Source organism: Heloderma suspectum, chromosome 3, assembly GCF_057233095.1.
Source record: "Heloderma suspectum isolate Gila_16-S chromosome 3, 16-S_ref, whole genome shotgun sequence".
Classification (NCBI taxonomy): domain Eukaryota; kingdom Metazoa; phylum Chordata; class Lepidosauria; order Squamata; family Helodermatidae; genus Heloderma; species Heloderma suspectum.
The window spans coordinates 265,753,543-265,780,996 of record NC_139460.1 but is presented as its reverse complement, the minus strand read 5'-3'; the positions used below and the strand labels follow the sequence as shown (position 1 = coordinate 265,780,996).

Below are 27,454 nucleotides of genomic sequence, written 5' to 3'. Positions count from 1 at the left end.
CACCCCTGGTCTAGAGCCTAGCAATGTTGTTGTTGCATAGGGCCAGATGTTGCATGAGTCATGGGCTACAATCAATGATGTATGACTTTGTTCACTTGCCAAATGTAGCAGCTGCTATAGATGCAAAATACTGATGTTATTAACACTTGACTTTCCTGACTATTTCATATTCACCCTTGCAGATACTCTAGAATTCTATGTAAAAATGAAACTAACCAACCTTTTTACAGCAGATACAAGTGGAATGTGGCAGGAATCATGGAAGGACCTAGGGCATGAATCACAGCACACCAGGAAGCCTCCTTCGGTACACACGGCACATGTGTCATCATTTTCTGGCTAAAAAAAAAGTCACTCTGAAAAATAAGCATTAAGCAAACTGGAATAGAACAGTAATCTAAATATATTGTAAAAATAACATAGATTTATTGTAGCATACGTTTTCATGGATTAGAGTCCAGATTGTCAGATTCATAAAGCATTATCCTCAGTTGGCATAAAAATATCATTATCATCAGTATATAGATGGGAATAGAGAGAAAAAAAGAAGTGTAAATGGACTTTCTTGTTTTTTGCTGCATCAGGTAACATGGCCCTCAGGAAGTTGTCTCTAAATCTGTAGCGGTCACTGAAAGTAGCCAGTTTATTAGATTACATCCACTTGGGATCGTCCCATTTTCTCAGTTCAACACTTTTGTGAAAAACTAAAAGTGGAGAAGTTGACAAAAACAAAACAAGTAACTTGGAGTCTGAAAGCACAACTTCGTGCTCTACTGAGGAAAGCTGGTTTGAAACTCAACATTAACAAAACTAAGATCATGGCATCTGGCCCCATCACTTCCTGGAAGAGGAAGAAATGGAAGCAGTGACAGATTTTATTTTCTTGGGCTCCAAGATCACCGCAGACGGTGACTGTAGCCATGAAATTAAAAGACGCTTGCTCCTTGGGAGGAAAGCTGTGGCAAACCTAGACAGCATAGTAAGAAGCAGAGACAGCACCTTGCCGACAAAGATTCGTATAATCAAAGCTATGGTTTTCCCAGTAGCAACGTATGGCTGTGAGAGCTGGACTATAAGGAAGGCTGAGTGCCGAAGAACTGATGCCTTTGAACTGTGGTGCTGGAGAAGACTTATGAATCCCCTGGACTGCAAGGAGGTCAAATCAGTCAATCCTAAAGGAAATCAACCCTGACTGCTCACTGGAAGGACAGATACTGAAGCTGAAGCTCAAATATGTTGGCCACCTAATGTGAAGAGAAAACTCCCTGGAAAAGACCATGATGCTGGGAAAGATCGAAAGCAAAAGGAGAAGGGGACGGCAGAGGATGAGATGGCTGGATAGCATCACCGATGCAATGAATATGAAGTTCAGCACACTCCCGGAGAGAGCGGAGGACAGGAAGGCCTGCCATGCTATGGTCCATGGGGTCACGAAGAATCGGACACGACTTAATGACTGAACAACAAGAACAACAACACACTAGTTTGTTAGGTGGTAGGTTGGTATCATTTCAACTTCTCCACTGTAGTGGGCATCTTTTATTTTTCTGAGTTTTAACGTTTCCCCTTTTCTTTTTCTTTCTTTTATCTCCCTCCTCTGTTACTTTTTCATCCAAATCCTATTTTTCATTGCATAAATAACTATATATGGAAAATAAGATGCTAACGTAATAACAGTTTAGAATTAAATTAGTCATATTATATATAACCAATGTATTCCAAGAGAAAATTAGGTAATACACTCTGTGAACGAATTTCCAATTAAAGATTTATAATAAAGATGAAAATCTGAGTGACTTGTACCTACCCACATGTCTTCTTTGCAGGTTTCACAAGGGCAGTTCTCAGGATGAATTTTCAAACGTCCATCCTTTCAGAAATAGTCAGGTGTTTTCTGTTAGTCTTTGGAAAGCTCATCACAAAAAGAATTCTAGCTACACATTTGTTGATCAGATTCATACTGTGAATACTTTCAATTTTTGTAGACTACTGTGGGTAGGATTCCTGGAATGTTAGCTTTATAGTTCCTATGGAATTAGGATGCATCCTATGGCTGCTAGTGTCTAGATGGCCATAGGATTTTTTAGTTTCTGGGAAACAAGCTCGGAGCCAGTGCTCTGAGCTCGGTTCCCAGAAATCTGACTCCCTGCCCATGCTCCCTCATAGGAGGTGCGGGTTGTCCCCAGCTCCACGCTCAGAAGAGCAGCATGGAGCAGCCAAAAAGGGGGCGCTCCTGGTGGTGGAGAGGGGACCACGGAAGCACCATTATGCTTCCTATGCACCATCTGGCTTCCCCCTCCCCCTGGTCTGAGGTGCCCCAGTTAGACAGCCGAAATCAGTTGTCTAACCACAAATGCAGGGTGGCCAGAGCGTGGATGAGAGGAGCCCCTCCGTGCTCCACTCTCCCGCCCTGCATTGGATAGCCAGCCGCCTCCGAGTTTGGACATGGCTGACTATCCCCACAGGATTGCGTCCTTAGCGACCTTCACCCAATAGCATGGTTAGAAATGGGACATAATGCCGTTGTTGTTCTTTTACTTCTCTAGCTTCAAATAAGATCTCCATCTACTTGTTCTACCAGTTTCTTCCAAAAATGGAAGGACAGACTTGGATATATTTCCTAAATATATTCCTAATTCCCACCTGTGAAATGATAGGCAGCATGAACATTCTGGGTGGTCTTGCAGTGGCCTTCAAATATGCACATGCTGCTGACGATATTTCATTAAGGTGGGGGGCCTGTCAGGTTTCCCAATCCCCCCAGCACACACGCTCAGGCACTCTGACACCGGACACCCAAATCAGTGAGATTTATTGCAGGCAATCTCAAGGCAAAAGCTTAATGACTACACTCTTCAGAAATCATATAGCTGATGGTCAGTAGCTATAGGCTCTACTTAATTCCAGAACAGTCCAAAGCTAAACACTAATACCGTGACTGAGATCTTCATCAGCATGGTTTCCCCACTGCCATCTCCACAGTTCCGAACACAAGGGAAAGGACTTTGGATTCCTGGCATATCTAACCCAGGCAATCCATACATGAAGTTCCAACCCCAGCCAAGGAATGGGAATGATTCCTACAATGACCCCTCAGGCAATCGGGATAGATTCTTGAAAGGGCCTTCATGAAATCATGACATTTAATTTATTTGATTTGCAAGCAATAAAACGTTGAGATCTTGAACCTCTATTATCCAGAAGTTATCTCTCAAGATTTTAAGTGTGATCAGTGATCATGCATTCTTAGGGACATTCCAGTTACCTTGGCGTAACCAAAAGGACTAACACTTTGGAACACAAAAATGTGCACATGATTCAGGAATAGGAAGCAACAGATCTGTTGTAGAAGTAATACAAAACAGCCAGAATTAAACAAGATAACCTGCAAGTATAGCCATGGCCTAGAACAGATTACCTCTATTAGTTCTCGTAGAGGCACTCCACTGGCACAAATGTTGTTGTCCCAAGATCCAAAAATAATTTCATCATCCATCCCCGCAAATTCTTTAGGAGTGCACCATCGCTCTTTCATTCTGATGCACTTTTTATGTGATCCTATATATAAAACAATAAACATTTTGAAGTCTAGTTTGAAAGCAGCATTTAAAAAAAACATAAAAAGAATTTTGTATGCTACCCTACTCCTCTTCTCTTAGAACTCTGAAGCTAAGTATATACAGAGAGGGGTTCATTGGCTAACAGATGTGATGTCCCAGCATTCTCCAGTAGTTCTGGAGCGGGGCAATTTATATAATCATAGCATTGGAAGGTATCCCAGAGATCATCTAGTCCAGCCCCCTGCTTAATGCAGGGTGCAGCTTCAGCATCCCTGACAGATGGCCATCCAGTTTCTGCTTAAATACCTCCAGTGGAGGCAAGTACCTTTCTCCCTCTGTCAATGAAACCAGCTACCTAGACTTTATGTTTAGATGAGTGTAGTTTAAAACACTCTAAAGGTTTAGACTGCAGGGATGAGGAGCCCTAAAAACAGTACTCCTATCACTGGAGCTACTGGGACATGATCTAGGATGCATAGAATTTTGAATCTCTTTACAGTAAGCAATGCCAAGGAAAGGTCTACAACCATGAAATAAGGTACAACCTGCTTTTTTCCAAAGCCATGTAGACAACCTAGAAATCATTACCAGATTTACCTGCTGCAAATCGGTCTATATGTAATACTCCTGTGAAGGCACCACACTGCACTGGGATTTCTGGTGAAGAGAAGATATCCATTTTTGAAATATTTCACAAACAGGAAAATTAACATAGAAAATAATTTCCTATAATCAGAATGGGGTAGGAAGAGGAACCAGAACGCCCATAAAAGTGGAGAACAAGAAAATATCGGAAGGTTTAGCAATGTAACATCATGCAAACATTTGTCTAGTGAAAAGGGATATAAGACACATTAAATATAGTTCTAAATAAAGTTGATAGTTGATTACAACTCTCTAATAAAGGCTTTAATACCCATGACTTGCTCAGCCTTTATTTGAGAAATAGTGTTTAACCACCCTTTTGTATAAAATGATCTGACTGAGCTGTTAAATGTATAAAATGATCTGAGCTGTTAAATAGTGCTTTAAAATGCTGCACTGGAAATTACACACAGCTTACTTGAACCTAGTCACTTTCTGTTGGTGGATGTTTCCTGTTTCCAGCAAAAGACATCCCACGCAAAACATCTCAGGTTGCAGAAAAAGTAATTCAACTAACAGGTCTGGTTTAATTGCAACCTCCAGCACACTCTTGAAAACCTCCAAAAGCCAATGCTCACTTGTATGCAGACATGTAGAGATTGTTGGAACACTGTCCAGTCATAGATTGTAGGATCAGTTTCAGTTATTGCCACCTGAGGAAGTGGATGCTTGGAGGCGTTAGACCAACCACCTGTTTTCCTGATCGTATCACAAATAAATTAAAGCTGAAACCAGACAAGATGGAGGTGCGGTGGGTAGGTGATTCTCAGGTCCAGGAATTAGGGAGACAGCCTGTTCTGGATAGGGTTAAACTCCTCTTGAAGGAACAGGTATGTAGTTTGGGAGTTCTCCTCAATTTGATGCTATCACTATAGGCATAGTTGGCCTCAGTGGTGCGGAGTGCTTATGCCCAGTTCTGGCTGGTGTGTTCTGGATTGGGGTAGCCTGGCTTCATTATCCATGCTCTAATAACCTCATGTTTGGAATGGATTACAACAATGCACCCTATGACGGCCTACCAATGAAGACAGTCTGAAACCTCCAGCTGGTGCAGAATGTAGCTGCCCAATGAAGTGGTGCAGCTGAATGGGATCATATAAAACCCATCCTTAAAGCACTGGACTGGTTGCCTTTGAGCTACCAGGCCCAATTTAAGGTACTGGCACTTAAATACAAAGCCCTCATGTAGGACCCAAGTACTTTACGAAAATGCCTCTCCCAGTACTGACCAACTGGCTTTAAAATCGACTGGGGAGGCTCTGCTCTGTGGCCTAGTCTATGGTGTGGTAACCTGACATGGGCCCTTCTCTGTTGTGGCATCCCGATTATGGAATTTCCTCCCCGTGGAAGTGCAATTGGTCCCATGCTGCTTCATTTTGGACAACAACTAAAGCATATTTGTTCATCCAGGGTTTTTATGATGTAATCCGGCTTTGGGATTTCACTGCTGAGATCCTGTGTGGTGTTTTGTTATGTTTGTTATTTTAGTTTTACACTTGAATGTTTTAATTATAAATGATGTATTTTATTATGGTGTGCACTACCCTGGGCTCTCTTAGGAAGAAGGGCAATATATAAATAAACAAATTAATAATAATGCAGTCTGACCTCTTGCATGCACACATGGCTCTTACTACTCTAGCAGAGACTGATTGAAACCCCAAGTCAAATCAGAACCCAAAGAACATCTATTCCTTTAGTCCGGGGTAGGCAACAAGGAGCCTGTGAACACCAGTGTGCCCTTGGACACCTTTCTTAGTGCCCACCAAAGTGCCCAACCCCTCCTACTTTCTTTCTTTCTAATAACATTTCTTACTGGCAGCTGAGATCACTTCAAAGCAAAATGAGGGCCTACAGCTACTCCCATGAATGCCTCTCTGGGCCACATGTGGGGCTCAGAGACATTCTTCAGAAATGAAGATGGCAGGTAGCTGCAGGCCAGTGCTTTCACCTGCAGCATGCCCATTCTATGGTGGTTGCCCAGGACAAGTTCTCAAATTGCCAAATGTGCCCACGGGCCCAAAAAAGTTGCCTGCCCCTTCTCTAGTCTTTCTGTCTCTAGCCTTTGCAACAGCCATGTCCTTCCTCCAAAAACTCAATGAAGTTGGCAAAGTTGTACATCCAGGTCCTAATCAAACCTGGCCATATTCAGGGCATTCAATTAAAAGAAATAAGACATTCTGTATTATACTCCTGTACTGCACATAATAGCATTCAAATGGGAACCGGAAATGATGGTTGCTATGAAACGTTTATTTTTTCTATGGGATACAAATGAAAATAAAATATTGAAAATTCTGGCAAATATTATGATGCATTGTAATGGCACCATCCAAAATTAGGTACCCCCAGCAATTGTTTGTTCTTTTGTAGAACTGGTCCTGGAACCAAAACCACCTGGTCAGCTTCCTAGCTGAGCAGGGATTTGAACCTGGATTTTCCACATATATTCCAAGACTCTAGCCTAGCTTTCCCCAACCTGTTGCCCTCCTGATGTTTTGGACTTCAACTCCCATTATCCTCAGCTAGCATGGGTAGTGGTCAGAAATTCTGCAAGTTGTAGTCCAAAACACCTAGAGGTCACCAGTTTGGGGAAGGCTGTTCCAGCCACTACATAATATATACTTCACCCATAATTGTCACTGACCTGATTGGAACTGGGTAGACTGACAAAATGGCCTTGAAGGATTCTTTCTCTGTCAAATAAAAGTAGACACAGGTGATTCAAATGGCTTACACAAACTGTGTGTCATTCAGCAGAAGTGACAGCTCCTGCAGTCCAGATTAACTATAGGCCTTGAACTTGTGCAGAACTTCAAATCTTTCAGATTATGTCCTCAGTCAAGGAAATGCTGAACAAGAGGGGCTTGCATTCTCTCGTTTCTTATGCAGCTTTTATGTTCATAAATCCTGACTTTTATAGCTCTTGTCATCATTCCCACATATACTTTTTTTTTTAGAAGGGCATATGATAGCATATTCACAGGTCAGAATTAAGATTGCCGGGAGAATTATCAACAACCTCAGATACGCAGACGATACCACCCTAATGGCAGAAAGCGAAGAGGATCTAAAGAGCCTCTTGTTGAGGGTGAAAGTGGAGAGTGCAAACGCTGGTTTGAAACTCAACAGTAACAAAACTAAGATCATGGCATCTGGCCCCATCACTTCCTGGCATATAGAAGGGGAAGAAATGGAAGCAGTGACAGATTTTATTTTCTTGGGCTCCAAGATCACTGCAGACGGTGACTGTAGCCATGAAATTAAAAGACGCTTGCTCCTTGGGAGGAAAGCTATGGCAAACCTAGACAGTATAGTAAGAAGCAGAGACAGCACCTTGCTGACAAAGGTCCGTCTAATCAAAGCTATGGTTTTCCCAGTAGCAACGTATGGCTGTGAGAGCTGGACTATAAGGAAGGCTGAGTGCTGAAGAATCGATGCTTTCGAACTGTGGTGCTGGAGAAGACTCTTACGAGTCCCCTGGACTGCAAGGAGGTCAAATCAGTCAGTCCTAAAGGAAATCAACCCTGACTGCTCTTTGGAAGAACAGATACTGAAGCTGAAGCTCAAATATTTTGGCCACCTAATGCGAAGGGAAAAGTCACTGGTAAAGACCCTGATGCTGGGAAAGATTGAAGGCAAAAGGAGAAGGGGATGGCAGAGGATGAGATGGCTAGATAGCATCACCGATGCAATGAATATGAACGTGAGCACACTCCCGGAGAGAGCAGAGGACAGGAAGGCCTGGCGTGCTATGGTCCATGGGGTCACGAAGAGTCGGGCACGACTTAACAACTGAACAACAGCAACATGATAGCATATATGTATAAATCCTTTGGTATTACAGTAAAAGAAGCGTTGATAGAAATATTGTGCATTATCTACAGGGTTGACAAAACTCTTGCTGTATGGCAGTTAGTACATAGCGACAGCAATGTTGTTCATTGTTGAACACTCTGGGAAGAGTAGCAGTGGAGTCTGTGGGGAGTATCTTTGGCAGGGCGAAGAGAAATGGGTATGCTTGATCAGGGTTTGGCATTCTAGAGGTGCCAGGAGTACTCACTTTACTTTTCACATTGTTATCAGTTACTTTTCACAACTGCTAATATAATACAACTTTTGCTTGACTTGAATTTTGAACTGTGCAAATGTTCTTTTGGAACTGATAATTTTTTTCCTTCACAGTTTATCTTTGCACAATTAAAAAACCCTGCTACATAGCTCCTGAATAAGGCTTTCAGTAACTGTAGAACTGGATAACACAGTATCCAATGCATTCCCCTTAACAAAGAGCCTGAATAAGGGTGTTAAGCCAAGGTCAAAGAAGGTCCATATAGTTCCAAATACAGAAACATGTTTTTTTCAATACTAGCTCGTGTGTTCCAGCATTAAATTTGGTAAAAGAAGTACTGATAATAATGTGCATTCTCATAGCCAAGTAGTACCATACTAATTTTCTGGTCATTCCCCACTGACTGTCTCTGGGGACCTAAGCTGTGTGTGAGCTAAGAGTATATCTCACACACATCTGCACCAAATGTCACTGCATAAGCTAGCATTTTGTACACATTTGGGAATGCCTCGCTTGAAGGGTACAGGATACTCAAGGCATTTTGAATACTGTTCTCCTTTGTCACCAAATCATTGGTTGGTGCCAAAACAGGCCATTTTACAACTGTGGCTTTCTGCCATAGGCTACAACATCAACATTAGTCAACTTTAAGTGAGGCATAAATGCTTTGACTTCTAAAAATGGATCAGAAATTAGATTAGAAATAATGTGTATACAGATGGAAGATACACAGCATTGCCTTTGGAAAACTGTGCTTCACTCTCTGAAATTGCATAGTCATGAACTTCAATAAAAGCTGTTTTCAGCTGAAAGTGTGAAGATTTATTCCATACCCTAAGACGGCTCTCAGTCTGTATACTTCCAATTGTGTACTTTCCTTCCATGTCCTTTTCATTTTACCAATATCATTTCCTATGCCATTGTCATGATATATTTCACATGCCTTGCCCCATAGCTCCTCAAAAGGACCTTTCTCTCTCCTTTCATTGTAGAAACACAAATGTTTACCATTTCTGCAGCTTGGCCTAAATGCATTTCATTGCTTCCTTAGTGATGAGTTGCCGAAGGCAAACATAGACAGTACATCTTTCACTATAAGAACTATACTTTAATTTTGGAACATTGACTTTGTGATGCTGTTGCCTTCAGTAGGAGGTCTATTGGCACTACAGTTTGTCTTTGTGGTTTTGCAAAATAATTCAGAACATAATTTATCTTTTCAAAATTCTGACAGACAGTTGTAGCAGTGGTCAAATCGCCTGTCCACCTTAGCTCCAAAAGTTGTTGCCTGAGTAAAGGTGACTAGCACAATGCTTTCTGGTGAAATAATACAAATGATTGCACATGTCAAGGAAGTCCCCAATCCGATTATTTTGGAAAAAGCATGTACAATTACAAGCTGCAGTTGGTGACTGAAACAGTGAATGTAGGCAATAGTTTCCCCTACTGCATATGGCTTTGTACCCTGCCAGTTCTTCCTGATGATCCCATCACATTGGCATCATAGCATAGAAGAAGTAAACCCATACTCAGACAGAACTATGAGGAGAACATTGGTTGTTACTGAGTGAGCAGTTAGACTGCTAAGCTTGTACAAAGACAGATGTTCAGCAGGTTCACCCTCCTTGACAAACCTGACTAAGGGCTTTTCTACATGAGGCTTTTAACCTGCACCTTTACTGAGGTTTCTGCTTCTAAATTCTTTGTGGGATTAAGATCAGCTCTTTTACACGTTTTTTTTCTGGGGGTTTTCTGAGGAGGAGGATGTCATGCAAAGGACCTGTAAGTTACTGTGAGTGAGGAATCATGAGCACACAATAAAAGCTTCAGGTGGAAAGGCTCTACAACTACACTGGCAAAATCAAACATGTCATCTGATTTCAGATGATAGAAATCTACCTCATTGTTTCTATTCACTGAGTGAATAAAGTTGCAGGCTTTGCAGCTGGCTAGGATGCTGTGGTTGGCCTTTGTGCTGCTGCAAGTGAGTCCAGCAGTCATGTCTGAGGTTCAGAAAGCAGCAGCTGCAAGAAAAAAAGCAATGTGCCCCCCAACCCACCTCATAAATAGACAAATGAGTGGGTGGCTGGGGACAGAGGTTTCCTGGCCCCATCTGACCTCAGCCTGGATACAGACCTAGGGGGTGTGTCTCCATGAGTGATTTACTCCGAGCTGGCTGCATTTGGAGGTCGTAGGGATACATGACGTTGTAGCCATCCAGGAGCCACCCCGGAGCTTATCACAGAAAAACTGGATTTCCTGAGACTGCTTAAAGTCTGATTATTTTCCTTAAAAAAGAAGGAACCTTCTGTGCCCCAACCCTTGCATTTACCTCAGGTATGCCAGCCCTGCCCAGGGGTGTGCCTTTCACTGTGACCCCGGTCAAGGGGTGTTTCCTGTGTGTTTCCCGTCCCTGCACAAACCAATTAGTGTCTACTCAGAAGTAACTCCCATTCTGGTTAATGAGGCTTGTCCCCTGAATGCGCACATCAGCATTTACAGAGATACCCCTCAACTGAAATAGCGGATTTAAAGCACTAATTCTGTAAAGGCTGTAAAGTGCTTTCCCCACAGCTGCAATTCTCTCTTGTTTGATTTATTGCCATTCAGAAGTAACTACATTCACCTTGGATCACTGGATCCTACACAGGATCAGGCTAGAAAGGGGGTTGGTTTCCCATCCCTTCGTTTCCCCTCTGTTTTTCCCAGCACAGACATATGTGTGTCTATTCAAAAGTAACTCCCACTGAGGCTTGTCCCCAAAATGCGCACTCCTGGAGCTACTAGATCACCATGAATCAAAATAACGCATTTAGGAGCCTTAACATTGAAGTTTTGAAGCTTCGATTGATCACATCGTTGGCTGATCAGGGCAGAAAGAACATTTGTGTTCTTTTAGTGATTGCTCTTTAAGGGAGTTAAAGGGGGTTGGTGAGAAGGAGATTGTTCCCAGCATCCTCAGTTTCAGGGAAAGGCTCACACTGTGTTCCTCTGTTCTTTAATGGAGTAAATAATGCTGGGGGGGGGGTGCTGGGGGGGAGGGAGAGACAGACAGACAGACAGACAGAGAAGGAGTGTGATTTATGTAGCAACACAGGAGGAAACCTCCTGGGATTTTATCAAAGCTGAAAGGGGGCGAGAGCCTGGAAGGCGGGGAGCTTCTCTTATTGGTTGAGCAGCCCCTGCCCATCAGATGACGTTCACTCCAACCCCACCTCCCACCCGGAAGTATGTCCTGTGAAGTGACTTTTACTGGTGCGATACACTCGCTCGTGGAGCCCTGCATGGAGCAAAGGCGGCTCCTTGAAACATTTGGGTAAGCCACAATTGGTTTCTCCTTCCATCTCCTTCCGCTGTCATGGAGAAACCCCCCTAGTTGGAAAAGAAAATGGAAAGGGGACATGTGGAATGCCCTGCTTGAGCGCCTTACACCTTTTAGTATCCTGCAGGAGGGCATGGCTAGCTGGCAGGAATCTTGATCAGGAGTACTGCAGTTAAGAAATGAGGATATCCTGCAACATTTAGTAGCAGGTCCCACTTATATATTTATGATGCTGGAGCACTGATAAGAGAGATGACCATATAGGCATGTAATGCATAGCCTGATTATGCCAGGTGTATCAGGGTCAGGAATGACACGTTTGCTCCAGTGGCAGCTCTCTGGCCCCTGCCACCTAAAGACCTTGACAACTGTCAGCAGCCCCTGAAGAGCCGGGGTGTACTCAGGATGATCATCCATCCCACCACTCTCAGCTGTCCCAAGGACTCCTGCTCCCTGAAATGGCTCTGTCCATGTTCCCCTTGCTGCCCCTTATGCCTGGAACTGCCTCCCAAAATGCATCTGTGCAACCACTTCTTTTATTTCCTTTAAGTCCATCCTCAAAACTCATCATTTCTGACAAGTGTTTGGATCATTCCCCTAGTCCCTATACCTTATTGTAAAGCCTAAGTACATGTCACTGAAGTATTATTTAGTTATTTAAACTCTTTATATACCACTCTTTGTTACCAAATCACAGGGCAGTGTACAAAATTAATTAAAACAATTAAAATACAAAGAGAAAAACACAAAATCTACTAAGCTAGGTATTAAAGTCAGTGGATTCCTAGGTAAACGGATGAGTTTTTAACAGGGGCTGAAACACCATCAAGGATGGCGCCTGGTGCACTTTGGGGTGGGGGGAGCAGGGAAGAGAAATTCCAAAAATGGGGCTTCACAGCAGAAAAGGCCCTTCCCTTGGTTGCTGTCAGATGTACATGTGCAAGCAATGGAACAACCAGGAGGCCCTGATCCATAGATCTCAGTGAATGGGAAGGTTGATGTGGGAGGAAAGAATAACATATTCTTTCTCTGTTTATCCATGCCTCAATTCCCCCCTTCCTCTGTTGTTTCCCTTTGTCTGTTTTAGACTGTAAGCCCCTTGGGCAGGGACCTGTCATACCTGTTCACTGTAAAGTGCTATGTACATAGCTGACTGACACTATATAAATAAAAAAGAATAATGTAAGAAATATAAACCAGAACCACATAGAAGGGTGATCTGCCACAAGCCTAAGAAGTCAGCACTGACCTGAAGAGGCCAAGAATGTGGAGTGGGAGGAGTCATTCCATGATCATCTGTTTGGTTTAGAAATCCAGTCCTGGACTGCAGGCGCAAAATTCCTTTGTCAAATACAAGCCGTGCCTGACCTGGGCTGGAACGTGCTGTAACCTTATTTTTCTGTAAACACTGGCCGGCATCCTGGTTTTCAAAATCAAGTTTGTAATGTTTTTGCATTTTCCACATATCACAAACCCAGTATAATTTAGCATACTACGACTGTAGTCCATGAAAGTTACATACATGTGTAGGGGAGAACTCCAGTAGTTCCCACAGCAGCTTCTTGAACTGCTAAAGAGGTACACTATTTGCCAGTTTAAAACAAAGCTTACCTTTTCAGCAGTGTGAGCAGCTTCAGTGGAAACTTCAAAGACACATCTAGCAAGATGCATGGTTCTCTCGTGCATGTGTAAAGTTTTGTTAGGCCTGCTATACCATGGGCTTTCCTTTTCTCTCTGTTCATGTGTGACATTGCTGTTTATGTATGTAGTGAGAAAAAAGTTCTTTCCCGCACCCCCACTTGCTTGTCCATTGCAGCAATAGCGTTGCACAAAAAGGACAAAATCTATTGCTAATAAAAAACAGTGGGGATTCGATCCCTTATCCAATATTTTACTACCAAACTCTTATTGAGATGTGGCATGACAGTGTAATTTTTGTCAAAAGCAGGCAGAAGTTCTCCCAAGTTGTTTCAAGTTCTTGGCTAATTTGAGCCGCTGGCTTATGGCGGAAGGAAACAAAATGGATTCTATGTGTGCTGTTTGCTATTGCCACAAAATGCATTCTACTGCGCCAACTCTGTTACTTCACTTGTTTTTTGGTTTTTTGCTGGGGAGCATTCAGACATAGGCAATCAAGGCATCAATGACACCGCTGCTCCTTATGCTATGCTCTAAGCAGCATATCTCTGCACACCGAGGCAGTCAAAGTGGTTTCTGTTTTCAAAACCGGATACCACAAATTGGCTTATGTATATAAGTGCAATTCACAAACCATTTAAGGTAGTCTCTTGCATTTACACTTCCTTAAAGCAAGTTAGCAATGACATGAGTTAAGTTGGAGAAAATAAACTTTTAAACAGGTGAAAAAGGAGCAAAAGTTGTTGGAAGATGGCAGGCATATTCCTTCTGCATTTCCTCACACAGATATACAATTGGATTCTCAGCCAGAGTCTGGGAGCCATCTTTCTTTCTTAAAATATAAAAATATTTTAAAATGTATGTTAATGGGCTCCCATCCCCAGGGATGTTGGAATATGGATCTAAAAAATCTACTAGTCAATGTATATGCCAACTTAGGTGGTTTGTTGATAACACAACAACCTGGTAAAACTGTTCAGCAATTGTTACCTTCTTTTTCCAGGGGGAATTTCGCGGTGGTTTAGATAGATCTCCCCTCTGAAATAAACATCACATTTATTAGATTTACTCTGAGGCAATAACTAAATCCCCCCCACTCACTCATATGAACTTAGGAAATAAACTTTAAGAAGTTAGCATATTACTGGCACCTTACTACAGAACTTCATTTACATCATTATTACATAGCTACCCTTTATTGCAATGCATGCATGAAACGTTCATAGATCATTGCTCCATGGAATATACCTATTGCCTTTAATTGGCAAGTGCCTTATGTTTACTCAGTTCTATGTAGTATTAGGGTCATTCTAAATGCCTTCACACAAAACGTTACACCAGAATTGCTGAGAATTCTGGCTTAATGATAATGAGCAGCAAGCAGACTGATTATGATGCAATCACATTGACCCAGCAATGTATTGCAATATTTGCTAGCCAAATGAAATCCCTGCCACTCAGACTAACATATCATTGCATAGATAATGTTATGTGAATGTTATTTTTTTAAAGAGTCAAAACACTCACCTGCTATATCAAACAAACAGAAGCCTTTAAAAAATAAAATGAACTGTAGAAGGAAACACCAGCAAAAGAAATACCTTCATTTTTAACATTTTCTGTGTCCCCACACCACCACCTCCCATTGTTGCAGCACACATCTCCCAATTTAAAAAGTAGCAGATACAAGTGTGCTTCAACAAAGCTACTGTATGAGTGACTATAAGAATAAAGCACGTGGCTCATGTCTGGAAAGGTGTGGTGGTTACAAGTACAAATCACAACTAGAAAATAAGGTATTAAAATCACAGGTATTACAAGTGAGCTGCATACCGCTTTCAATTTTTCTAAAGGAAACCCATCACAGCAAATACTTTTTCTCCAGCACTTCGATCTTTCACATCCTCCTTCAGCCTCAAATTCTGATGGTGTGAACCACTTTCCATCAGAACCCTTGATACATTTCTCTGAAACTCCTGTAACAAACAAAAAACACATCAACACTATGCATGTATCTCATCCAGCAAAGCTCACTGAGGTAAGAAGGAAAATCTGCCAACAAGAGAATTCTAACCAAACTCTACTTAGGAAAAAAAGATAAGAACAGGGATAATGGCAGTAACATGGATACTTGTAAATTGTTGTACAATTTATTATGCATTTGTTGATCAAACTTGTACAGACAGATAATGTGCATGTATTATAATGGAAATGAAATACAGATTAGTTGTGAATTTTTTTTTAAAGGATCAACAATAAAGGCAAGATATTCTTGTACTTCTCTGTCTGTACTAAAAAGCAAGATAATTTGATCTTGGGGGGAAAATAGTGAGGTAGCATGTGATTCGTGTAAATGAGCACGCTACCCTCCTGGCATCTGAGGCCTGAGATATACCTTATACTTATCAACAGCCACCACCAAACAGCAGTCAAGGACTGGGTAAGGCTTGGTTTGTATGGGAAATGTGCTGCAATGCTAAAACTCTATGGACACTTGGTTCTTATGCAGGCCTATGACATCACTGATTCATACCTACACAAGCTGCCAAAGACCTCTACACAAGGGTGGTGAGAGTGCCTGCACAATTTCTAAGCATTCTGCTGCCATTTGGAGAAGAAATGTCTTTGAACTGGTTGTCCCTCAGAGTGACATGGTTAGTCTGTCTAGAATTTCATGGGAATCCAACATCAGACCATTCCCCCCTTCCTTGCACCCTCACTGCACCATGGCAGCTGCTCTTCCAAAGTCGCTACAGTGAACTCAATAGATCTCAGGGAGGGCAAAAAGGGGGCGGAGTGGGGACGGGCATGGATTTGCAGGCTCCTACAGCCTTGCTGTCATCATTCCCGCATACCACCAGTAAGTCAGCTAGATGGGCTCAGAGGCCCATCTAGCTGAATTTTTATTTTTAAGGAGAAACAGGAGGTGAAATCGCCTCCGGCATTCCTTCCGCCCTATCTGGCTCTGTCCGGCAGGGCTTTGGATGGAAGGAGGGCTCTGATCTCGCGATCCTCTGTCTATCGGGAGTGCGATTTATGGGATTGGTCTCTAAGAGACAAAAATACCAGTTCAAAACTACTATTAATTTCATTTTCAAAGAAAACAGGCAGGAAGTGCAAAATGTGATGAAATTGCTGTAAGCCACCCTGAGTCCACAGGATAGGATGAGGAATAGAGAAAGAAATAGTCTTATAGGAAATGAGTATTTTAAGTGTCCCCAAATATAAATAATACTCATATGCTAACCACATCGATGCATCCTTCCCACCTCCACACACAAATATTTTAATCTGCCATTGGTATCAAATGCCTTGAACAGATTTAATTATACACATAAATTATACTCTTTCAAAACAACGACCTTTTCCCAACATCTCTTTATACAAAACACCTTTAGCTATTCCACAGCATACAGGAAGCATGGAGCTCTGGAAAACCAGATTTTGTTTTCTCTTATTTTGTTTCCTTTTTCCTCGATGAAATCAAGAAATTGAAGTCAAAGGGTACAATTACTGTATCTCAGGCTTCCGGACAATTACAGCAATCTCATACTACAGATTCTGCCAATGTGATGTGGCATGAAGTCTGAATTTCATGTCACCACTTGAAGTGTTTTAGGGCACAGTCCTAGTCCTACACTGAAGATACGCTGGCTGAGAAGCTTTAGGATAAGGCCGAAGCCCTGCTTTGCCTGCAGAACTTGAGTTCCATCACCACCATGGAGATTCACCTGTGCAACTGCATGGATTCTCTGGTGGAACTCCCTGCTGCTCCACCAGAGTAGCTCCACTACTGTAAAGCAGGGATTCCTAGGGATTTGCAGCAGCTAGGTAGTTTCTGCCTGTGCTTGAGCTATTAGCTCATGCAATGGATGGCACTGTAGCATTATTGTGTATGTTGTTTGTGCGGTGGGGCAGAGAAGTGCCCCACTGCCATGAGTAAATTGGCTTCCTCCATGGCTGACATGGGGGCATACTTACTGCTCCAGCCTGTGTCTGGTGGGGGCTGGTGATGTTTCCATGGATGCTGGCTGGGTGGGTGACTGTAATTGTTGCTCTGTTCTGTGGTTTTTGTAGTGAAATTATTTCTCTCCTCAACTTCTGCGGTAGGACTGTACAGGACATGGTGCACTTTGTACACAAGTTGACCACTGTAGCTCTCCCCCCTGCCATAAATGGGGCACAGGATTGCTCTGTTGGGTCAACTTCTTGTTAGATGGAATTTTAATTTGGTAAATGAAAAACTGGTCAATTGTAACTGATTCTAATGAATGACAATCTGCCCATCTCCTTAAAGGCTATTCCTGAAGTTCTAAACCAGAATGGTAGATTTAAATATATTTAAATATATTTAATTTATTATTTAAAATATTTTAGGCTTTAAAATATTTAAATATAGGGCACAAAAACCCTCTCAAGGCACCTCTCATTGTGTCTGGGCAGGACCCTGCCCATGACCTTTACTCCTTCAGCTATACCACCCTCAGCTAAAGGTCTCATGTTCTCTTGAATGACTCTGCCCATTTTCTCTTGCCACCCTTTATGCTTCAATGTTCCTCCCAGACCCTGGTGGTACTCACGCTGTTTTCCTGCAGAGGACTTGGGTTTGCCATCCTGCGTTATGGGTACTTCGTTGCTCCTCCATTCTATGGCAGTGTTATTTTCAGCATGCTGGTGAACTGAAGAGGATACATATGACCACATTTTGGATAAGGATTAAATTACATGAGGGCAGTGGTAGCCTAGTTTTTAATTAGTTGGGATAAAATGCATTGTGAAAAGTTAATAATGTATCATTTATAAAAGTGCCTGAAGCAGGGGTGCAGAACCTCAGGCCTGGGGACCCAATCTGGCCCACCCGGGGTCCAGCCCTCCAGGGTTCCCCAGATGGCCATGTCCCCTTCCCCTGGTCTCACCCTCATCCCCCAAAACACTGATCATTTGTTGGTTTCCCAGCTTTTGTGCAGTTTTTCCCCAATTTAAAAGACTGAAATGCCTCTCCTAAGGTTTATTTGCTAGCAGTCAGAATGTTAAGTTACAATATGCTGGTATTTTTTGTATTTTGGCCCCACCCCCTTTGCCTTTGGCCTGGCCCACTTTTGCCTTTGGCCCCCTCCCACCACTGGAATGCAGCCCCTGAGAGCTTCTCCAAAATGGAAGTTGGCCGAGAGAGAGGTTCAACACCCCTGACCTAAAGTAAAGTTAAAATGTAAGGGTTGGATATTTTTTTAACACGTTGCTTCCTTTGATATCTTCCATGGTGTCAGAGCCAGCTATACTAGCAAGTGGATATTCTGCACATTCAGAGGTTAGGAGCACAATTAGAGCCCTGATCATCAACTAGTATTCCTGGAAGGCTTTGAGAATGGAGTGACAGACAGTGGTCCAGTGCCTCACACCCATTGCCAAAATGGGCCTGCCAGCAAGGCCTACTGCCACAAGCACCTTTTTATGAATACATATTTTGTCTCTAGGCTGGCAACTGAGGGAACCAGGTGGCACTTCTCTGGTGGCAAAATTTGGTACTGTGGCCTCTAGTTGCTAACTAGTAATATGGCTTTCTGGAAAATTTTGAGAAATTTTCTTATGTAAATAGTGCAATTTGCATTGGAAAACTCTCAGTTTACATTGGGAAACTTCCTGATACCCTAGAGAGTGATCTATTTTAGTGTGTTTATTTCACTTGCATTTAGTAAACAACAAAATTTTGAGAAATTTTCCTAGGTAAATAGGGCAATTTGCATTGGAAAACTTTCAGTTTACACTGGGAAATTTCCTGATACCCTAGAGAGTGATCTAATTTAGTGTGTTTATTTTACTTGCATTTAGTAAACAACAAAGCTAGCAAAAAGTACCTCAAGTTAATTTTTTGTCCCAATACACCACAAGAATTTGACTTGAAGTAGTTGAGGGAAAAATTAAAGCACCCTTCATGTAATTTAAATATTATATTATGTGAAATACTTGCAAAAATTTAAAGACAACAGCATGTACTTATTGTTTACATTTAAGGAAAAACCCCAAAGGTAATGAAAACTGTTGACACACTAATTAGGGCACAATCTTATCGGGATAGGTGGCTGCCTCTGAACTCGGAGGCGACCACCTATCCGATGCAGGGCAGGAGCAGCACGGAGGGGATCATCCCCTCTGAGCTTCAGCCGAACTGCATGCACGGCTAGACAGACAATTTCAGCTGTCTAGCTGCAGGAAGTTGGAGTGGGACAGGCTGGCCGACACATACAAAAGGTAAGAACAGCACTTCTGCCCCTGCCCCCAGGAATGGCCTGTTTTCACCACTCTGCACTCCTCTTATGAGTGCGGAGTTGTTCCGCACTGCCTACAAGGCAGCGTGGGATGGAGTGGAAGTCAGTTCTCTGGGAACCGACCTTGGAATGCAGGCTCCGGGGTCAGTTCCCGGGAACCGACCTATCCTATGGCTGTCTAGCTGCAGACTAGCGGCCATAGGATTGCGCCCTAATACATTTTAGGAATTCAAAGAACTGTACATATGTTGATAACCATTCATCTACAACTTTGAAACTGCCAAACTTGCCCAATATTGTATTTGCAATTGGCATCCATTCATCAGTACTGATGAACTTATGAAATGGAAAATTTTCTGCAGAAAAATAAAGCACAGGAGAAAATTTTTTTGGACACATCACTGTTGCTAAACTCTACTTTAAGTCAGCCTTACAGTAAGCCACATAGGGTGCAATCCTGTGCATAGAAGTTGTAGGACTTTTTTCTGTCTAAACATGCATAGGATTGTGTCCTTAGGCAGGCCATATATCAATTCTTTCCAGGCATGTAACAACTCCTTGTCAGACATACACCACTCAAGTTGCATAGGACAGTAGGAATAGTAAAAAAAATCTTTTTGTTTCATTTTTGGTATTTATCTGTAACGCTAGCCTGGTAGCTTCAGCACAACCAATGGGGAAACTTACCACTTTCTAGACTTTGGTATATTGGCTGCAAATCTGGATATGCTTCTAGGTTCTCCTTGCAGAAGATTTCCTTTACTGCTGATACACTGAGCTCAATAGTTTCAAGGACGTCATATATCGCTTTATGAATATCTGTATCTGAGTTTACCTTATCATAGCATTTCTAGGAAGAAGCAACACACAGGCTTTTTCATCTCTGTCTTCAAAAGCATCTTTTTTAGGCTGAGAATATGGAGTAACTCTCCCATTTTCCACCATATATAACAACAGATTGCTTGGATTGTTAGCGAGATCATCATCAGTTTTAATTTCTCCTTCACCAAATGCAAATATCCAGTACAGCTATTGACCCTCTTCTGTGCTTTTTTTAAACACTTGTACCTATGCCAGAGATCCTCAAGGCCTTTTTCCAAGTGTTCTTCAGAAACAAGCCCATAACCTGCTACTGCTAGAGGGGTGTCCATACTGGCACACCCCACACTAACTTCCAAAGATACTCCCTCTGTACAGCAACAGCAATAGTAATAATTATTACAATTCTTACTGAATTATTATTATCATTATTATTATTTTAACACTTGTATTCCTACATTTGTTAACCACACCAACAACTCACCCTCACTGGGGTTGGATGACACAATAAGCTGCAGTCGCATCCTGAATGTTCAAAGTTGCCTAGCATGTGTCACAATCCACCATGGCTTAAATAAGCTGCAGTGATCATGCGAACCTGGTCATACACTCTCTCTTTTAATTGCCCTAGTGTATTGGAAGATGATCCCAGAACCCTATACGGAGGGTTAGGCTAGGAGAGTGTGACTCGCCCAGGTTCACCCATGAGCTTCATGACTGAGTGAAGTTTGAGCCCGTCCAGCACACCACACCAGCTTTCATGCTATGTTGCTCATCTCACCCTGCACCCTTTTCAGGTTGTGAGTCAGTTATAACGTTTCTCTATGACACAGCAGCAGCCTTTTACCCTGTGCTATGCCTTACTCTAGCATTCAAAGGATTACATAGGACAAGGGCACTAAAACGTCCCACCGCTGGTATCTTACCTACCTTCCTTCCATTGCTTCAGTCATTTTTTGGTTTCTAGTATTAGATCTGAGAAGGGAGAAACTTCCTGGAACAACTGACTGCCGGAAGGAAAGGCACGGAGGGAGGGTTTAGCACCACGCTCCCATTTGCTCCTTTTACTGTTAAAGTATGACCCCTTCCACCCCCCTACTTTACATGTAGGACTTCTTCACATGGAGCTTTTATCCTGCTATTGAGATTGCTCACTCATGGAAGTTTGCGGGCCAGTTAGATGACATCGTTAACCTCCAGGGTGTCTCCTGAACTAAATGACCTTTATTCCATTTTTTAAAAGATCAGAGATAATGAGCTATCAAATTACCCCGCTTGAGTTCCCTCAGTGGAAAAGGAAAAGCTGCAAGAAGAGGAGCTAGATCAATGAAACATATGGAAGACTCAGATAAGGGGGAGAAGGAGGGGGAAAGGGGAGGGGGAAAAGGAAGCTCATGTAAAAGGAGTCCCTTGTGATCCTGCATTTAAAACGGAAGCAGAAAGCCCTGTTTTATATGTGGGATTTTAGGCTGGTGTAGAGATGCTTGTAAACTTGGCAGACGTGTGAACAATGGCCCCATCACATCAGGTTTGGCCCCAAGAAAAACCTAGATGAACTCCAAATGACCAGGTGGGTCTTACAAATGAATTTGCAGCCTACAGTGCAATAGTCACCTTAAACTCTTCTTCAGATATTATTTCCTTGTCTCGTAGGCCATAGAGAAAAGGAAATAGATCTTTAATTGCAGAAGAAATCTCCACTTTATTGGCTCTAAATAATCTCAAAATTTCATCGTTCATGTTTTGGTTTGGAGCAGACATCCTATAAACAAAGCAAGACAAAGTTTCAAATACCTTCAAAACCTAGATGAAAACAAGATAAATAATATTAATATTTAAAGAACTTTTAGCATTATAATCACAACCAAAACCTCGAATTGGGTATTTAAGTAGAAATAACCTCATTTCCAATAGTGAAAAACCATCTCTGAGACTCAACAAATCCCTGGCTGCAGAATGGTGCTTCAATGATTCCTTCCCCATCACTTCTAAATTTTCCCCACCTACCTCTACCCAGTTTTGGGTGTTGTGTGTGACTGTCACCTACCTGCGTAAAAATGCTGTGAGATATTCTTCTGAATTAATGTTGAAAACCCAGCTGTGGTCAGAGTTCTCAAAGTGAGGTAGGGACACAGCTTCACTTTAACATGAGTTACTGAGAGTCACACATAAGGGAGAAATAGAGTTCATAAGCAGGCTAAAATATTATTATTTGTTTCATTTAAATCCCAGTCTTCCTCCAAGCTGCACAGGTTCAAGGTTCTTCCCCATTATTTTATTCTTAGAACAGTCCTGTAAGGTAGTTTAGGCTGAGAGACAGTGGTTAGCTGAAAGTCACCCAGTGAGTGGGTTGAAGTATATTTATTCTAGTCGCTGGAGGCTGGTGGTTCCAATTTCGCTGGGGATATGAATCCATTCTCGGTTTCAGTCAGAATCAGCCAGAACTCTAAAGGAACTATCCAAGGTTCTGGACCTAGTTTCGGGGTAGGGTTCAGCACCTTCGATAGCTGCTTTAGAGCTCTGGCTGCGTCTGACTGAAACCCAGAATGGATTCACAACCCCACCGCAATCGGAGCCACCAACCTCCACGGATTCTAGTCCAGCCTCTGGTGTGGAAGAAAATACTGCGAAAAACAGAAGAGCAGCATTACTGTGCGACACCAATGTAAATCTAGCTGGGTACCTTATTTTTAAGAAGAGCCTAGTCCGGATAGTTTGGGGGCAGCACATCAGCACTATACGTTATTAGTAGGTTGTTCCAAACCCAAGCAACTCTCTTGTTTATTTATCGATTTCCTCCGTCAGAACGAGCTTTGGCACTTTCCGGGGCAAGCGCGCATTACGCGCTCGTAGCAAACCGCGAACCCTTATTTCTTTTGATAATGAAAAGCAACCTCTGGAGGCTGACATTTTCAGCGGGACGCCGCTCAGCGCCGGAATTCTTTGGCGCGAAGCTTTTCCCGCTCAGAATTCCCAGCCGCAGCTCCTTTCTCTCCACCAGCTTCTAAAGGTGACCGCTCCCCGCTCCCAATTTAAGATTAGGCCACGCAAGGATGATAGAAATCAGCAAGGGTCAATTACTGGTCTTTCGGGATACAAAACGAAGCGCAGAGAAAACCCAACGGGGCTGGGACGGGGACTGGGGGTTTCCACGCCAAAAGCGTTTGAGATCGTGGAGGCTAGGGACTCCGATTTCGGCCGGCTGTGATTCCATTCCATTCCGTCAGAACCAGCCAGAATTCTAAAGGAGCTGTCCAAGGTGCTTAAATGGGTTCAGCACCTTGCATAGCTCCTTAAAGAGCTCTGGCTGATTGTGACTGAAACCCAGAATGGAATCACAGGCCCCCCCAAATCGGAGTCCCTAGCCTCCACTGGTTTGAGGCTCCTTTTGCGTTATGGAAAGCAACCAGTCACTCACCTCCCGCTCCCTGCTTTTACTTTAACACAGAGAAAAACCAAGAAATGTGAGGGCTGGATCTCGCTCCGGATTCAGCTGAACAACCCCTCGATCTGAAACTTTCTATCAATTGATTTGTTTTGAGGAAACGAAACTGAACGCACTCCTCCCTATTTGCTGTGGGGGGGGGCGGGGCTACGGTGGTGCCTTCTGCGGGCCCAACTCCTCCCACGTTTCCTTTACCTGCTAAGAAGAAACAGACGCTTCAACGGTGAGGTTGAGAAAAACTGAGATCTTGCAACTTTGCCAAATCCCAATTGTTAAGTGATGGGAAATCATGAGACGCCCCCCGCCCCCGGTGCCACAAAAGTCATAAAAGGAAATTGTCCACAATGTATGTCTCACATTTAGAAATTGTTATTAAGTCTCGTCATAACCTGGCACTGTAGTGCAGTCCCCCTTCCCCCACCTCCCATTGTCACACTTCTCCTGTCATGGCTTTTCCAGTATATGTAAACTGCGCATACCTGCAGGGAACAGTGTAAAAGCCAGAACAGAAAAACACACACAGCATGTGTTAAAGACACTTGAGAACAATATTTTAGCACTGAAATCCTTGAAATGTTATATTATTATTAACCCCAGAATGCCCAGAAGCCCTCCAGAACAGAACGGAATGGCGCAGAGCATCAACCTCCAAGTGAGCCAAGCCAACCAAATTTACTGGTCACACGAGGAACGATGCAATCAGCCGCAAAAAATCCACAGATACCACATTTTGGTATGCCTTCCGGGCAATAAATGGTATCTAGGGGAAATGGCCCGGGACACCAACTGTCAAGTGAGCCAGACCAACCAAATTCACCAGGCTTACAGGACTGGATAGGAAACATCCACAGAAACCACACTCCAGTATAGGCTCTGGGCAATAAACAGTATTGCAGGAAAGTGGCCCGGAACACCAATTTCCCAGCTAGCCAAACCAAATTCACCCATAATGATATGCCACAAAACATCCTCAGAAAGCATATGCCGGTATAAATCATATTCTGGAAAAAAATGGCCTGGAATGCCAATTTCTGAAATGGTGAAACCAACCAAATTCATACATTGGACTAGACTGAACATTATAATTGATTTTAAATTATGTTATTCTGGGCAACAGGCAATTTAAGAGGTCAGGACGCCTTTTTCCTATGTCCTTGCCAAGAAAATTGACATGCTGTATTGAATCAAATGGGAATACACAACCTGAAATGCTCAAGTTTAACGCCTTCCAAACAATTTCACTTATGCACAAAGAGAAAGATTAGGTCTACATGCTGCAATTGTTTTCAGTGGTAAATTAGACAAATATAATTTTGGTTGATTTAATAATAAAAGGTAAAGGTGTCCCCAACCAGTCATGTCCGACTCTAGGGTGTGGTGCTCATCTCCATTTCTAAGCCGAAGAGCCAGCACTGTCCGAAGATGCTTCCGTGGTCATGTGGCTGGCATGACTGAACACGAGGTGCACGGAACGCTTTCACCTTTCCCGCCTAAGCAGTACCTATTTATCTACTTGCAATTTCTTGCTTTCGAACTGCTAGGTTGGCAGGAGCTGGGACTGAAGACGGGAGCTCATTCCGTCACGCAGCACTCGGGTCTCGAACTGCTGTCATGCTGACCTTCCGGTCTGCAGTTCAGCGTCTTAACCACTAAGCCACCGCAGCCCCTTGATTTAATAATAGACAGATTTAATTTGATGTTGTCAGATGTTACGTGGTAGGGCTAAGAGTTAAAGGCACATTTCTCTATTTTCTGAGACTGATTTGATTCTGTTATATTACTATAATATCCATTAACGATGGCTTTTCATTCTAACAATGAGTGGTAGTGTTCATTTATGGCTTATTGCATCACTCCCATCTAATCATGTGTGGTTGGTGAATTTGGTTGGTTTGGTTTGGCTTGGCTTGCTTGGAAGTTGCCGTTCAGGGCTGTTTTGTGGAATATGGACTATCGCCTAAAAGGGGTACCAAAACATGGTTTCTGTGGCAGTTTTGTGGCTTATTACATTACTCCCATCTAGTGTGACTGGTGACTTTGGTTGGCTTGGCTCACTTGGAAGTTAGCGTTCCAGGCCATTTTGTTCTGTTCCAGATGGGTTCTGAGCATTATGGGGTTAATAATAACATAAAATTGCAAGGATTTCAGCACTAAAATATTTTTCTCAAGTGTCTCTAACACATCCAATTGTTTTGGCTTTTTAAAATAAAGGGGCCATTCCATTCCAGCTTTTACACCATCCCTCCCCCAGTGATGTGGAACCCGGGTTACCGTCCTGGGATAGCCTAGAGTAGGGTCCCCTCTGCAGAGTGCCCCCTCCCCAATGCATGGATGGCAAGGATGAGACAGGACAGAGCCAGTGGGTGTGATTCTGTTCTCCATCTCATGTGAGGAAAACACCCACATATGGCCAAAGTATATCTAGTGTACCCCTTCATGGATCACTGCCTTGTTGTGGCGAAGGGGCTTGCATAACTCAGTGAAGCCATAAGCTATGCCGTCCAGGGCCACCCAAGACAGAGAGGTCATGGCGGAGAGTTCTGACAAAATGTGGTCCACTGGAGAAGGAAATGGCAACCCACTCCAGTATTCTTGCCAAGAAGACCCCATGGAACATATCACAAGGCTAAAAGATATGACGCCGGAAGATGAGCCCCTCAGGTCGGAAGGTGTCCAATATAGTACTGGGGAAGAGCAGAGGGTATTTCCAAGTAGTGCCAGAAAGAGTGAAGCGGCTGGGCCAAAGCCGAAAGGACATTCAGCTGTGGATGTGTCTGGTGGTGAAAAGAAAATCCGATGCTGTAAAGAACAATATTGTTTAGGAACCTGGAATGTCAGATCAATGAATCAAGGTAAGCTGGAGGTGGTCAAACATGAGATGGCAAGACTGAACATCAACATCTTGGGAATCAGCGAACTCAAATGGACAGGCATGGGCGAATTTAATTCAGGTGACCATCATATCTACTACTGTGGGCAAGAACACCTTAGAAGAAATGGAGTAGCACTCATAGTCAACAAAAGGGTGGGAAAAGCAGTACTGGGGTACAATCTCAAAAACGACAGAATGATCTCAGTATGAATCCAAGGCAAACCATTCAACATCACAGTAATTCAAGCCTATGCCCCAACCACTGATGCCGAAGAAGCTGAGGTTGATCGGTTCTATGAAGACCTACAACTAGAACTAACACCAAAAAAAGATGTCCTCTTCATCATAGGGGATTGGAATGCTAAAGTAGGAAGTCAAGAAATCACCAGGATAACAGGCAGGCATGGCCTTGGTGTACAAAATGAAGCAGGACAAAAGCTAATAGAGTTTTGCCAAGAGAACACGCTGATCATAGCAAACACTCTTTTCCAACAGCACAAGAGACGACTCTACACAGGGACATCACCAGATGGTCAATATCGAAATCAGATTGATTATGTCCTTTGCAGCCAAAGATGGACAAGCTCTATACAGTCAGTAAAAACAAGACCTGGAGCTGACTGTGGCTCAGATCATGAGCTTCTTGTTGCAAAATTTCGGCTTAAATTGAAGAACGTAGGGAAAACCACTAAACCATTCAGGTATGACCTAAATCATATCCCTGATGAATATACAGTGGAGGTGAGGAATAGATTTCAGGGATTAGACCTGATAGACAGAGTGCCTGAGGAACTATGGACGGAGGTCCGTAACAT

The 27,454-nt window shown here is 42.9% G+C and overlaps 1 protein-coding gene across 8 annotated transcripts in view; it reads right to left on the bottom strand.

Moving 5' to 3' along the window:
• The window catches only part of LOC146351200 (nuclear body protein SP140-like protein), a 38,215-nt gene extending 14,364 nt beyond the window's left edge, over positions 1–23,851 (bottom strand). For 3 of the 8 annotated variants that reach the window (XR_014789551.1, XR_014789550.1, XM_084846816.1), the window contains exons 1-11: positions 21,937–23,843; positions 20,191–20,353; positions 17,818–17,916; positions 15,071–15,213; positions 14,228–14,275; positions 12,849–13,019; positions 6,853–6,901; positions 4,158–4,217; positions 3,419–3,558; positions 1,808–1,870; positions 221–339 (exon numbers count right to left, since the gene is read on the bottom strand). Coding sequence is in view for 6 of the 8 variants with exons in the window: in XM_084846816.1 (XP_084702942.1) it covers positions 221–339; positions 1,808–1,870; positions 3,419–3,558; positions 4,158–4,217; positions 6,853–6,901; positions 12,849–13,019; positions 14,228–14,275; positions 15,071–15,213; positions 17,818–17,916; positions 20,191–20,353; positions 21,937–22,083 (1,202 nt within the window). In the remaining 2 variants the exon portion in view is untranslated. Of the gene's footprint in view, positions 1–220; positions 340–1,807; positions 1,871–3,418; positions 3,559–4,157; positions 4,218–6,852; positions 6,902–12,848; positions 13,020–14,227; positions 14,276–15,070; positions 15,214–17,817; positions 17,917–20,190; positions 20,354–21,936 lie in introns of all 8 variants that reach the window. The other 5 variants (XM_084846812.1, XM_084846814.1, XM_084846811.1 and 2 more) reach the window with 4 other exon arrangements.
• Positions 23,852–27,454: the final 3,603 nt, after the last annotated feature.